Here is a 15,119-nt window from a genome sequence, read left to right on the forward strand (position 1 = left end):
TGTTTTGTTTTACCTTTACTGATTGTGCCTAAACCTGTGGCTGTTAAGAAAGGGTTAAATTTGTTCTCTATATTACCAGGATCCCCTTCAGCTCATCCATGGCACTCTCCTGTGTTTTCTCGTCCACTGGTGGTGGCTGTCAGGGTAAAAACAAACACACAACAGGTATGAATGATGGCGTTTGCAGTGAAGCTGCTTCCCCTCAGCCACACAGCACATGGTGTCCTGCTGAGCCTCTCCAGCATCCCTGGGGCAAGTTAGAATCTTGCTCTTACCAAGTGCAGCAGCTGCCTCCCATATGCCGCCCCAGTTTAATTAAACAAATTATGCCTGCTCTCAGTCTTCTCCTTCCATCTATTTATATCTGGGCACTATGTTCCAGAGTTTTAATCAGACAGTCCTGTTCATTGTTAACATTGTCCACCTTTGAATCAGAATTGCTTTATTCAGGGGAAGAAGGAAGAAACTTTGCAAAGCTGATTCTCACACTGTTCTATGGATCATGGGATTACTGGCCATTTTGCCACCTCAAAAGACTCAAAGGGCTTTGATGGAAAGCATTTTCTCCATTCTAACTGGTCTGCTATCTCTTCATTTTCTTCTCCCCCACGACCCCCACTCACCTCCAGCCCATCCATCAGCAGTGTTATAACCCACATGAAGCCTGTTTGAAAAAAAATGTAATTAACATTGTTGGCCAACCAACCCCATTATTTCATACTATTGACACAGTGGGAAAATTTTAACCCCCAGAACAGATTTTAGAAAATTTCAGTATTAAAACCAGCATGTCCATTTCAGCTTTAATGCAGACAAGACTGGAGACCGGTGACCAACAAGATCTAAGGAGGTGGGGCCACCTATAAAAAATTTTAAAGTGATGGTGCACCAAAATTTATTTCCTCTGTTCCAGCTTTAACACTGACTGGCCTCAGGAAACCCGGCAGCTGAAGGGAGGTGAGGACTGCTGCATGGAACAAACACTGTACCTTTCAAACACTGCTGGTGGGCCAGGAGGGGCAGGAGTGTTTCCCCTGCCACCCACAATCCACCCCCTACCCCCCCCCCAACCCCGCCACCCCTCCAGGCCACCCTGCTAACCTCTCATTGATCAGACGAATCTCTGCATCCACCCCATCCTAGTAATCAGACTGCCCCAAGCTTTCTGACTCTGATTCAGCTCTGATCCAGTTTCTCCCTCCCTCCCTCCCTCTTCCATTCTCCTCATTGAAGCCTCGTGCTGCAGAGCTGCCTGCCCTATGTTTGGCTGGCTGAGTGATGGGATGCAGAATCTAAAAATGGTAAACGGGTTCTCTATTAAATTTGGCAGGACCTGAGTGAACTCCATATTTTGAAACTGCTAAATTGCACTCCCTGACCTGCCCGCACACAACCCTCCCATCATGGATTCTCCACGTTGGGGGCCAATATTTACAATTTCAAAAATCATAAAGGAAGGAAGAGTTGCATTTCCTGCAGCTCTCAGAAACATCTTAAAGAGCTTCAAATATGGCAATGATTCTGAAATACAGCAACTGTATTACCACTTGCCTCAGGTGGTAAGGTAGCACCATGGTTATGTCACCAGCCCAGAGATGTTACTAAATCAGTAAACCTAGATTTATGATTCAGATGCATGAGTTCAAATCCCACCATTGGAGAGCTGGGGACTTTAAATTGTTAAATTAAATGAATCTAGAATAAAAAGCTAGTCTCAGTAATGTTGACCTTGAAACTAGGGGGTTGTCATAAAACTCTACCTCGTTCACTAATGTCCTTTAGGGGAGAAATCTGCAATTCTTACCCAGTCTGGCCTACATGTAACTCCAGACCTACAGCAATGTAGTTGATTCTTAACTGCCCTCAGAGATGGCGTAGCAAGCCACTCAGTTATTGAGGCATGGACAATAAATATTGGCCCTTGTCAGCAATGCCCACAGCCCATGAATGAAATAAACAATAATAATCATCACTGTCAGTTTGCTTAATTTTTACCTAAAATGTTGCAGAATATTTACATTTTTTTTTACAACCTAGTAATGATCCAGCAACAAGGAAATATTACCCAAATGCATCATGTGTTCAAAGATGCTGTGGCTCACTAATTTTAGATATACTGATGAACACAATCTCTTCTGACCAATTTGCTCTCATTTTTTTAAACACATACATTGGAGCTCACATAGCCATAGAAATAATAGCAAAGCAAGAGTGATGTCAAAGGTTATATTCCCTCAATTGATTCACATTAAGAGAAGATCGTCCTTAAGACAGCAGCTTGTCAAGCAGCTCAACTGCAATCACTGCTCCCGGAAGTTGTCTGGGCAGCTGAGCCCAAGCTGGTATGACACAAGTGATCATCTCCTCAGGGTATCTGCGCAGTGGAAGTTCATAGCCCTATCTCACCAAGCCACAGGAGATCATGCTTCAAATGTTGGCACAATATTTCAACCAGCTCCCAGACTCCCTTGTCAAAGGAATAGTGTTTGGACATGAGTTCAACAATTCATCCTCACTAGGAGGATTTTGAAGAAGATAATTAGTCACTTCTGATGAAGGGAGAGAATCGACATCCCATAACGTTGAATGCTAAGACACACTTTCAGTTTAAAATTATTCATACAAATGTAATTCATTTTAAAACTGATGTCAATAGCGTCCCCAGTGGTAAGTGCTAAATAGAGCAGGGAGGTCAAAGATTGATCCAGATCCTCTGGGTTAGTTGTGGGTGGCAAAGGGGCTGAATCAACCAGAGTTCCCATTCCTGATGGCTATCCAGTTACCCCTCCTTGGAAAATGCATCTCTGGGTACGAGGTGAGAGCAGCTCTTGGGTTGAGCTGTGATTCCCCCCATGTTTGAATTGCCCCAGCCATGCTGTTGTCCAGGCTCAAAGAGAAAGAATGACCCTTTGTGTGTGTAGAAGAGGGCAGTCAGTGCTGTGGAACTATACCCCAGGGATTAACATCTTTGGGGAGAGAAGGGGAAAAGAAAGGGAAAAATATCCTTTTGGAACAGAACAATCAGCAATCACAGGGATGCAGAGACAGGAAGTGGCATCAGTGTTATTCTACTTCTGAGATACTGAAGGGTGACAAACTGTCTTCTCATGTCACATATTATCAGAAGAAAAATGTCAATGACAGCAGGCAAAGCCTGGGCTGGTAATTCATTCCCTGAGTTATTAATATTCAAACAATCTCTGGCAAGCCGCAATGCATTACTGATAATTTAAATTTTATTGAAACAAAACCTCAAGCACCACCCGCACCCACCACCACCACCACCATCTCCATTTATTGCAGAAGAGAGTTGTAAAAGGGTTCCCTCCCTGCTCAGGCTCATCCAGTCCAACATGAAAACCATGCTGGGAAAAGTATCCAGACTCCTGTTAGTACCCAGTCACAAGTGGCATGGACAATCCTGACTCATCAACACTTCCTGCTCGCTTCTCACAGCAAGAGGAAGGCTGGCTAGGTCAGCAGATGGAAAACTTTCCCTTGGTCTTCCCAAAAAGACCCTCACAACTAAAATCCCAATTTTTCTCAGCCTAGCTATCAATCAGATTCCATCTTTAACTCTGGGTTTTCAGGAAGGTCAAATCCCTAATAAAACTCTTCCCTTTGATTAACACAATTCAGAACTCAACTTTAAGCCCTTATTTTAGAAAGGAACAATTATATAACCCTTTTCAAGACCACTGGACATCTCAAAGTGCTTTATAGCCCATTAAGTACTTTTTCAGTGTAGTCACTGTTGAAATTGTAGGAAAAATCATTATGTCACATTTATTAAAGCTTTAGACAGCATTTTTGGTAAAAGAATACCAAACAATCCCTTTAATTTGTGACTTCTGTTGTACACTTTTAGGAGAGACCTGAAAAGCATGCGTGGGTGGTGGGGAGCATGGGAGGGGTGGTGGTGGTGATTCAGAGAAGAGGAGGAGGAGGAGTCCTACCTTGTTACTAACTTTCCTCTTCAGAATGGAAACCACCGAGCAGCCAGCAAGAAAGAACAGAACAGGAGAGAGACTATAAGTGTGAAGTCTCATACACTGTAACCTACGGTGATACACTGTCCAGGTCCAGGAGTCAAAATACATTTAAAGTTGAAACCCAACCATATTAATACTTGAGGAAAGATCAGAAAAATAAGTACAGATGAATTGGGCCATTCAGCCCATCGAGCTCATTATTCCATAGAAACCTTTGATAACTCTCATCAAGGCATCTAGCTGTCTCTTGTACAATTTGAGTCTACCTCTAATACAATACCCGAAAACTCTTTGAAGAAGTGTCTCCTGACATTAATCTTGTCTTTTTTTTTAAAAACCAGTTTGTACCTGTTTTCAATTGTACTGTGGACATGGTTTAACTTGGCATCAGTGCTCAGTATCAACCTTTGTAATCCCAGGTAATAGCTCATGCACATCCATGAGGTCCTATCTCTGTCACTCTCTTTCAGTCTGAGGTTTTCTAACCTTTCCTTGTTTGCTGAAGCTATGTTGGCTTCCCAGCAGAATTCAAGCTGGCAGGGTCAAAAAATTGGATGGGGAGCCATTCCGCCAGCTCCTGATGTCCTCTAGATTTTCTGATTGTAGTGACAGGAGAATGTAGAATATACCTGTCCTAATATGGGTGGGTGTAAAGCTAATGAGATGCAAATAGCAGGAATATGTTGCACAATGCATTTCCCATCACTAGCACTAGAAGAACTCAAGAAGCCAAAATAGAAAACAAGTTAACATCTTCATTACTAATATCATGCATGCAATTTGTGACTGCTTACTTTTCTAGTGCCGTTTACTTGGTGCTAAAGCTCAAACTTGCTTGGCCAACCATTATATTTTGCTAGTCAGATTAATTTGACCAATACTGTCAAGGTAAACATTGTAATTCAGGTTGCTTCCTGACTGGCATTGTGGCTTATTGGAGTCACCAACAGATAAAATACTCGAAATGGGAAGACCTACACTTGTCCCATTCTTCCCATTTGCAACGGCACGAGGAAGTTGTCCGAACAGAAGAATTGCTACACAAATGTCTGTTCCTACCTTCTCCCTGACGGCAGTTTTAAATGATAAAACAACATTGCAAAGCAAAACTGAATGATGCAAATAATATTCTTCATCTCTGTCCTTTTTTACGTAATTGATCTCTCCTCATCAGAAGGTGGCAAGAACTTAACAAGCGGCTGCTTATTTACACCCATACTTCTCGCAACACCAGCACTTAGCTTCTAATTGACCTCAGAATGTGCCAATTTATACCAATTGGACCTTGTGGTTTTAAAGGGGCTAGGCATGCTAAACACAGGCTGAATTTGGGAAGAGAATAATACACAGAGCTTATGTTAACTTACCACAAGAAATTCCCTGGGAGATCTGCTCGTGATGTACAAAGTTACTTGTAAAGCTCTGAGACTTGGCATTAACTAATTTCTGTCTTTTGATTAACACAGGAAAAAAATAACAGGCAGTGAAAGGTTTGTTTCTCCTTCACTAAGGAGGACCAGCCATTAACTGTTGTGGAAAACAGGTCTGTGGCCTTTCAATTCCAATAGCTCTCTGCCTATTTTTGACAGAAGGTACCTGGAATCCCACAGTTTTACATACTTTAATGTGTTTTCCTTTCAATAGAGTGTCAGACAATCTTTACACATGGACTCTCCTTTCAATCACTAGGAGAAGAGCAAAGATTTCAAGGTCTTCTGCTTAAAAATATTCTTTCCATGTTGACTATAGTTGCCTAGGGTAACTTGCATTGTAACATCACAATCTGATCAGCCAAGTTGAAGTACTCCCATGTGTTCCAGCCCTTTGATGAGATTACAGAGAGTGGAGCAGGTATTTAAACCCCTGAGTTCTGGAAGCACTTTGTGGCTCTGTAACATTTGAGGGTTTCTGACTTACGCCATTTACAGACACAATCCGTTCACTTCAAGCACTCACTATCAGACAGCAGAACAATCATAAATGTGTCACACTTTATTTAAAGAACCATTGGCCATAAATTTCTGCAGGGATTCCCCCAACCCACTGCTGTAAATGGCTGGGCAGTTAGCAGTTCTGACCAGGGAGATCACCCTGGGGAACTGATCCCTGAAAAAGGCACCACAGCTCCAAAGGATGATGGAGAGTATGTGGCTGGATCAGACAGGACTGCTACCCACTCAATATCTGTGTTCAATTATCATTTCTTTGGTATTCATTCAGAAAAGTAGAAGGAAAATAATCAAATGTGCCCACTTCATTCATCCAATTGTTTAGTTTTGCAGCTCTTTTGTGTTTAGATGTTCACTATTTTAAAAAAATATTTGGTAAACATAGCATGCATTGTTAACTGAACTACCTAAATTATCAGGACCACAGACCAGCTTCCAAATTACTTTAAAAAAAAATACACCAAGTAGCATCTAAATAGCTAATTACTAGGTGGGATGGGATGAGGGAGGAAATGATTTGCTCTTCACTGTACTCCTGTTAATAGATTTTTTGCTTCCTTGTATTGTTCTGTCTCCTGCAATTAAATTAATGGAAATTTGGATCAGCCTGTTTATCAAAATACAACAAAATTGTGCATTAGACTTTTGGTGCTACTATTGTTCACGTCATTGGGAGCATTTAGATTTTTCAGTTGTTTGCAGAAGTTACGTCAACTTTTTATTTTGTTCAGTTTTTTGCTGTTTTACCACATATGTTACCTAACAGAGCATTAGAACATTGTCGTCATCTCTATGATGATGGGGACCTGGAATGGATTCCAGCCAAGACAAAGGGCGTGGACGTCTCCTCTGTCTTGTGTCCTGAGTGAAACAAATTCAGCCTATCTCAGTGGGAACAAAACCACAAGGATATATTGTATCCTCACAATTGAAAAATGGGACCCTCAAAATGGTGGTCCAGATGGTAGGCTGTCCTGTTTGTGGGTTAGTATGAACCAAACTCTCAGGGATCTCACCTTCGAGACCTGAGCCACAGGCCGCAACATGACACCGTGCTTTATCCGTTCCATCATTTCATTCACAGCTTTCACTTTCACATCATCAATCCCGGTCTGGTCTACAGAAAATGAGAGAGGAAATCAAACAAGAGTATGCATCTTACTCAAAACTACATGGCCCAGGGCTGGATTTGCTAACTACTGCACTCTAGTGATGAACCTGTAACAGTGAGATACTTAGGTTCCCTCTCCTCCATTAGCAAAATGTGTGAGAATGTCTCCTTCCTCAGGCTGAGACTTGTTAGACTTTAATTTCATGTTCCCAGGATTTTTCTTCCCATTTCAGATCTATTGAAATACAAATGCAAGGAGAGCCCAGTTTGATCAGTGAATATCATATTCATAAGGAGGAGGGAGGTTCATGTTCAGCTTGCAAACCTCATAGGGGTTTTGCTGTCTTTTCAATATTTCTTGTAAGGAGCAAAACTTTTCAGCACAGAGCAGCTGTGAGTCAAGCCACAGCAAATTTATGCTATACGTCTGGGGCCAATTTTAATTGAATGTGCCTAAAGTCAATGGGAACTAAAATCGGTTGGGTGTGCAAACCTGTCAGCTAACCACTGAGCGGGTTATCCTCTCTGTTATGGAAATTAACTGAAAACTTCATCCCAACAGATTGTGTCTATTATGTTGATGAATTTTGACACCTACTTCTGGCTTAACATGAGGCTGATTACTTACTGTTGGTAGGTTCAGGCTTCAGCTGTGTCTTGGAGTTCTTGGACGATCTTCGTACTATCGCAATGAGGGAACTGTAAGGGAAAAAGTGAGATTCCAGGCAGAGACAAAACAAATCACCTCTTCACAGCCACTATCAACACTTCCTTAACCCATAACAGCCTAGCCATTGGTCCTCTGTTTGCCACAACACCTGTGCAGCTACTGATTTGTTCAGCTACTGTCCCTCATCTCCTCTGATGCCCTCAAAACCATTACTATCTTCCATCTTTGTGATTCCTCTGCCATTGTGTACATCTTTGCTTTCTTGAGTCCAAGACACACAAACTTGAATGTATCTGACTCACAACTAGGTGTAGCCACCTGTCCATCATAACTGAATGGATGACATCAAGCTCAGCTGGACCTCACTCTCCATGTTCTCTCAATACTTTAGGCTCATGTTAGTGACAAAGATAACCCCAGCCTCTTTTTCTCCATTAGCTCTTTACACCACTATTCCCTCCACTACCCTTCACCATCACCCCTAACAATAAGTGTGAAGAACTCATGGATCTTGTCGCTGAGATAGAGACCACCCATTCAGCTGCTTTTATTGTTTTCCCTTTCTACTCTTGCCCACCAAGCCAATCCTTCCCCTGCTATTCTCCCTATCCTCAATTCGAACGCCCATCTCTCCCTAGTTTCATTCCCCTATGGTCTCGTCCATTAGATCTATCGCCTGCTACTTCTACCTCCTTTCCACATCTAACTCATGGAGGATTCCAGGTACATACCTTATTGGGTTGCAGCGTGTTGATGGAAGTGGAGGGGGAGGGGGAGGAGGAGGTGGAGGGGGAGGAGGAGGGGGAGGGGGTGGAGTTGGTGGAGGGGGTGGAGGTGGAGCTATGGTGGGAGCTGATTCAATTACTTGAAACTTTATCTTCTCCTTTAATTCTTTCACTGCAAAAAGATGAAAAGATGCACTTTAGTGCTTGGAATGATCCCTGCTGCTCTCATGTGCAGTGATGACTATTTCATTCTGAAACATGGTTCTCATCAAAAAATGCTGTTACCTCAGGCCAAGTATAGACATTTCTTCCAGAGCTGGAAGGCAAAATAGTGCTACAGCAACAACAAAAAGTGTATTTCTATAGCACCTTTAACATAGCTAAATGTCCCAAGGTGCTTCATAGGAGTGTTATCAAACAAAAATTGACACCAAATCATATAAGAAGATATTAGAATAGTGACCAAAAGCTTGGTCAAAGAAATAGATTTTATCCTAAAGGAGAAGCAAGAAGTGAGGAGGCAGAGGGACTTATAAAGGCAATTTCAGAGCTTAGGGCCTAGGCAGCAGAACACACAGCCTCCAATGGTGGAGTGATTACATCAAGGATGTTCAAGAAGCCAGAACTGAAGGAATGCAGAGATCTTAGGGCTGGAGGAGGTTGCAGAGATATAGGGGAGGATTTTTCTCCACTCAGTGGGAGTGGTGGGAAGCTGACCACCACCTGCAATTGGGGCCAGACCTCTATTTCACGCAGGCAGAGCAGTTAAGGCACACACAGCACGAAACGCGAGCAGCAATACAGAGCATTGCCTGTCTTGGGAGGTGGCGGAGGGAGGAGGGCGAGCACGAACTTGCACGTGAAAATCTCCCTGAGGCACAGAGCAGGGAAATGTTACAAATGAAACTTAAACATTTTTATTTAATTTTTATTTGCTGTTGGAAACCTCATCCCGCCCGTGGATGAGGCTTCCTAAAAAATGCAAAGGCCGCTTGGCCTTTTTGCCTGCCTGCCCACCGTAATGTTGGACAGGCAGTGAAAAGTTTCTTTGAATTATGACCTTAATGGCTTTAATAGGCCTTTTAATTGTCGGTGGGCGCGCTGCTGACTCCATCACATAAGTGCGTGATGACGTCGGGATGCTCGTCCGACGTCATCGTGCATCATTTTCGCTCAGTCGGGTCGGGTATGCACCTGTCCATTGAGCTAAAAATTCTCTCTGTAGTGCTGGGTGGCCATGGAGTGATTTGAAAATAAGGATGAGAATTTTAAATCGAAACGCTGCAGGACTGGGAGACAATGGGTGTCAGTGAACGCAGGGGTGATGGGTGAATATGGCCAGCAGAGGATTGGATGAGCTGAAGTTTTCTGGAGGGGGAAGATGGCAAGCCAGTCAGGAGAGCATTTGAATCCTCTTGTTAATATCACAGGCAGTAATTTTAAGCTTGTGCAGTTTTTATTTAATTGCAGCTGGAATATCGCCCAAGCTGCACTGATACTCTGCAGTCAGAAAAGGTTATTTGCAATTCTTTAATCAGGGATATTCGTCATAATCAATGGCCAGAATTTTCCGGCCCTGTTGGCACCGGGTGTCATGGCAGGCGGGAGGGAGTCAATCTGGCGAGAAGGCCAAAAATCAGTTTCACACTGGTGTGAAATCACAGCGAGATCATCTGATGGCATCCGCCATGGCAGAACGTCAACCGCACTGGAGGCCAGCGTCAACTCACTTTGCGTCCCAGTAAATGGATGCAAAGTAAGGCCCAACAGGAATTGGCCCCCTGTGCCTGAATTACCGTTATACCAGCAGGAAAACACACCGGCCTAGAACACATCTGGACAAGTGCAGAAGTTGTGACTTGCTGTTAAGGCCTTGCTCAGATCGCAGACATCTGAGGAGAAGATGCTGTAGCCCTAAAGCTACCGGACCCCAGAGGAACACGTGCATTGTGTGCTGGGTGGATTCTCATGGACATAGCTCTGCCGCCAAGCAGCTCACGGAAGGTGGGAGGTCTCCATCAATGTCTGGGGTCTGCTTCAGAACATCACGGTCTTGGCCATGGGCTGCTATAGATGATCGGTGAGGGGGAGAGGAGAGGAAGGCCTAGCTGTGAGTGGGAGAGAAAGGTGTACCGGGGGTTGCGGGGGGTGGGGTAGTGGAGTGGTGGATGGAGGGGGAGGAGAAGGGAGTTGGGGGTTGCATGATGGTTGGTGGGAGAGGGGGGTGCGTCAGTGAGAGATGCAGGTCTAGGTTTGACTGGGAGAGGAATGTATACCGGGTGATGTGAGGTTGGGAGGTGGGGATGAAGGTTGAGGGCGGGGGTGGTGGTGGTGAAGTTGAGGGCAGGGGGGAGTAAAGGGGAGGAGGGAGTAAGGTGTGGAGGATGTCCAGGTGAATGTGCAAGGGAGGGGTCTGTGGAGTCAGTGACTGCCTCCTGGGGAGCGAACTGAGGGTGGGCATAGTAGGAGGGAATGGTGAACATGAGAGGGGGCAGAGTGAGGTGGGAGGATAAGGGTGCATTGGTAGCAGTAGAAGGGACAGCGAGGGTGGTTAGAGAGGACTCGGAGGCAGACACAGACCCTGGGGGTTGGAAGGAGGAGGTCAGGGAGGTCAATGTGGATGGAGGTGGGATTCTCAGGAAGGTAAGGAGTGTGCACGTTCACCTCCACATCCTGAAAAGAAAAGGGTTTGGGTTGGTAGGTGATGGTGGGGAGGTGGCAGATGATTCCAGAGACGTTGACAATGATGGGTGAAAGGACATGAGTGACTGGGGGAGGGGAAAGGACAGGGGAGTTGAGCAAAAATCTGACTACGACCATTGTTGTCAAAATCGTGTGGGACGGGCACAAGTGCTGCAAGGGAGTGTGATCAGTGGGCGAGCAGAGATACGGGTCAGCTCAGATGGACAACTGAGAGAGAGCCCAGCAGGCAGCATTGAAAATGCTCAGGACAGTGAAAGGAGTGTGATTGACGTAGGCTCTGCGTGCGAGGGAGAGTGCTTGCACGAAGCTCCGAAACATCCTGCCCCACACGTACGCTTCTTCCCGCAGAATGTCTCATGGTCCTGCTGCACTGCTACTGAGGGTGATGCAGTGGGAGGACTTGCAAATCCTGTCAAGGAAGCTGAAAGATAATATTACACATTATTCAGTGAAAGTGAATACATTTTCCGATTATAAAGTGACAAAATGTGTTCACCCGTGTAGCCACTTGTGATCAGAATTTCTTAACTTTTCTAGGTGCTGCATTGACATCCACAGCAGGGGTGGAGACAGCCTGTGCAATGCGTCTGATGACTTTGGCGTGCATCCTCTGGAGAGCTGAGATCTTGAGGGCCCTGGCTTGCTTTGACTGTGCTCAATGGGCTTGCTGCTCCCTCTGTGGTGACAGAGGATGAGGTTGAGGGGGTCACAGGCAAAGGGAATGGACAACTGCTGCTCCTCCTCCCCTCGCATGCCTGAGGGCACCAGCCTGATTCCTTGAGGGGAAGGAGCACTTGGAGGGACATCAACGTGCCCCGTTTCCCTCTTGCGTTGCCACTGCAGGAACTCAGCATTGGCTACCACAATGGAGTGCAGGTCTGCGCTCATCACCGCGTTCTGCTGGACCAGGGTCTCCATGGTGTCCACCATCCTTCCCCTGGAGACCTACATATGCACACACATGGGCATTACTTCATCAGAGAACAGACAGTCGCACTCCTCCGGCCTGCATGCTACTCTGTTGACGGCTTCCAACAGCTCTGTGTGATGTTCCCCCGTCTTCTGCTGAATCTCCACAATGAGTTGGAAGGCCGAATCCAGAGGCTCGTCATCTGACTCGGACCTCACAGCTGCCTCTTCCCCAGCAGTCCTCCGAGTGCTGGGGAGCTCACACAAACCTGCCTTCTCCTGCTGCAGACTCGGGTTCGTGTAGTGATCACCAGACTGTGAACCCAAGCCTGCTCTAGATCTAGGTCCCACTGAGGTGTGTGTCTGCACTGGTGGAGCGTGTGGGTAAGTGCTGTGATGGGTCTTCCAGGCTGCTTATTTCCAGCTCTTCAATGGAGGAGGTGTCCTCTTAGCTGGAGGTGAGGACCTGGATGAAACTGAGGGACTGGCTGGCTGAGAGTGTCGGTTACTCGGCAGAGCTCCCTGTGAACCAAAGTAGAGATAAATAGTGCATCAGCAGAGTCCAAAACAGGAGAGAAAGCACTCACAGTTGCATTGAGAGAGGGATGATGTGGTGCAGGATTCTCATGTAGGTTTTCGCCGCCAATCTCACCATCGCCGCAGGCATGGTCCATGTCCTCACCAGTCAGTGAGATGGCACACTCCTCAAAGTGAGTGAGGGACCTAATGTGGGCCACTCCACCCCCAGTCTGGTACCACTTCCTGCTGTTGTGAGCCAGCTTCTCCTGCATGAAAACAGATGGAGAAAGTGTGAGCAGGACACATGGTACTGCGTGGAATGTTTGTGTGGTGAGCGGAGCCATGGACAGAATGAGAATGTGAGCTCCTGATGATATGAGCCTGGTGGAGATGTGAGGGTGTGTGTGAGAGTTAGTGGTGTTGTCCCTTAAGGTGTCCGATCTTGTGGATGTATGATGGATTTGTGAGTGTAAGAGTTGAGACTGATGAGGTGTTTGACTTACTCTAGCGGAATGGATGAGATCATTCATCCTCTTTCTGCACTGAATGGCTGACCACCTTGGTGCTCCGGTGATGCTGACTGCTGCTGCCCACCTCCTCCCAGGCCAGATTTGTGACTCTGGTGTACCTCCTATGGCCAGAGAGGGAGTAGAGGACATTGCGGTGGCCTTCCACTGCATCCAGCAGGCATCCCAGAGAGGTGCCACTAAATTTGGGGGCTGCCGTTTTTCTTTGTTTTTGGAGCCAACTGTGGCCTGGAGCAGTCCTGGCCTGTAGGCATGAAGTAGGCATGCACTCTGGTGCGCTTTAAATATAGCGCCTGGAGCGAGGAAGCACTGAGGTCACTGAGCAATCTGGTGTGTTTCCCATGGATACATTATTAATGAGGCAGGATGCGCTAGGAATGTGATGATATGGCGCGAAAACCCACCTTTACAACCAGCAGGTAAAATAACTTTTTTCCCCACCCGTCACCATACTTTGGATGGAATTGTCCCAGATTTGCACAATGTGTCTGTCTCGTTTCCTACATTACCACACTGAGTAACATTTGAAAAAGTACTTCCTTAGCTGTGAGAGCGCTTTGGGACATCCTGAGGTTGAGGCGTTAAATGAATGCATATTTGTTCCTTCTTTACAATCAGTTCACACCTTGGTCCTCCAGCTCACAGTTCCTCTGTTCCACCTCTTGTACTCGTTGCTCTGACTCCCGTCTCTCCTCCTCAACCATCTCCAGTTGTCTCTGTAATGTACCCAGTTCCTTCTGCAGTGCCGACTCATTCAGACAAGACTCTAGCTCTTGAATCTGTGGAGGAAGGGCTTGGAAATTATTGCCAGTTTATAACATGGAAACTGTCAGTACCTCAGGCTGCCTTCAGCTGATGCTTTACAAACCACTGGCTCAGAACCAGATGATACACAGCGGTGTTCAACTGGGTTACTACACACAATGGTGTTCAGCTGGGTTACTACAGCACTACAACTATGTCTATCTTTAAATTGGGTGCATTATAACTAACTACAGCCTGCAAGAATTAAAATATACTAGTAAACACTGCATCTCAGAATAGTGGGGTGAGCATTTGTCTCTCTTATATGACCCACATTCTGACTTTTGGAATAACCTTTTTCTCAAGTCATTCTTGTAAAAATGTACTAAGTATTGTTTAAAATTTTTAAAAAAGACTCAGTTTTCCGGTCATTGGCTAACAACAGTCACTGCATTTCAAAGTAATTCATTGTATATAAATTGGCATGGGACATTTCTGAATGATGTGCTAAGGACATTTTATTAATTCCTTCTTCCTCACTTAGAGATTCTATTCTCCACAGTGCAGATTTTCAATGCAACTGGCCAGAACTGAAACTCCAATTGCAGGTCAGCATCTGGTTATAAGAGAAAACGTCTGTTTTTCATTTCCATTTTCATTGACTTCGTTAGAAATGAAAAATAGACAGTTTCTATAATGGACAGCTAATCCTTCACTTTAAACCTAACCAGCAATTTAAAAATCTACCCCCATGTGTTTGTGATGCAAATTTGAATTATCTGGCACACAAGGTGGCTTCTCAGGTTGATGGGCTTCGATGCCACGTTACAACACTGAGCATTTTGTCCAGTCATAATTCTACTTAATCTTTATTCTTTCACGGGATGTGGGTGTCACTGACAAGGCCAGCATTTGGTGACCATCCCTAATTGCCCTTGAACTGAGTGACTTGGTAAGCCATTTCAGAGGGCAGTTAAGAGTCAACCATGTTACTGTGGGTTTGGAGTCACATGTAAGCCAGACCAGGTAAGGATGGCAGATTTTCTTTCCCTAAAGGACATTAGTGAATCAGATGGGTTCTTACAACAATCAATAATAGTTGTCATGACAGTCATCACTAAGATTAGTTTTATACTCCAGATTTATTAACTGAATTCAGATTTCACCAGCTGTCGTGGTGAGATTTGAACCCATATCCCCAGACCATTAGCCGGGGCCTCTGGATTACTAGTACAGTGACATTACCCTACGCCACCATATCTCCTAATGG

At 45.2% G+C, this 15,119-nt stretch overlaps 1 protein-coding gene across 3 annotated transcripts in view; it reads right to left on the reverse strand.

Annotated features, from left to right (window-relative positions):
- Nucleotides 1-15,119, reverse strand: part of shtn3 (shootin 3) — a 137,988-nt gene that overhangs the window by 13,407 nt on the left and 109,462 nt on the right. The window contains exons 9-14 of one of the 3 annotated variants that reach the window (XM_041192959.1): nucleotides 13,731-13,884; nucleotides 8,454-8,619; nucleotides 7,681-7,751; nucleotides 6,958-7,058; nucleotides 3,957-3,974; nucleotides 77-136 (exon numbers count right to left, since the gene is read on the reverse strand). In XM_041192959.1, coding sequence (XP_041048893.1) covers nucleotides 77-136; nucleotides 3,957-3,974; nucleotides 6,958-7,058; nucleotides 7,681-7,751; nucleotides 8,454-8,619; nucleotides 13,731-13,884 — 570 coding nt within the window. The remainder of the gene's footprint in view (nucleotides 1-76; nucleotides 137-3,956; nucleotides 3,975-6,957; nucleotides 7,059-7,680; nucleotides 7,752-8,453; nucleotides 8,620-13,730; nucleotides 13,885-15,119) is intronic. The other 2 variants (XM_041192960.1, XM_041192961.1) reach the window with 2 other exon arrangements.

This window comes from Carcharodon carcharias, chromosome 8 (assembly GCF_017639515.1).
Source record: "Carcharodon carcharias isolate sCarCar2 chromosome 8, sCarCar2.pri, whole genome shotgun sequence".
Lineage (NCBI taxonomy): Eukaryota > Metazoa > Chordata > Chondrichthyes > Lamniformes > Lamnidae > Carcharodon > Carcharodon carcharias.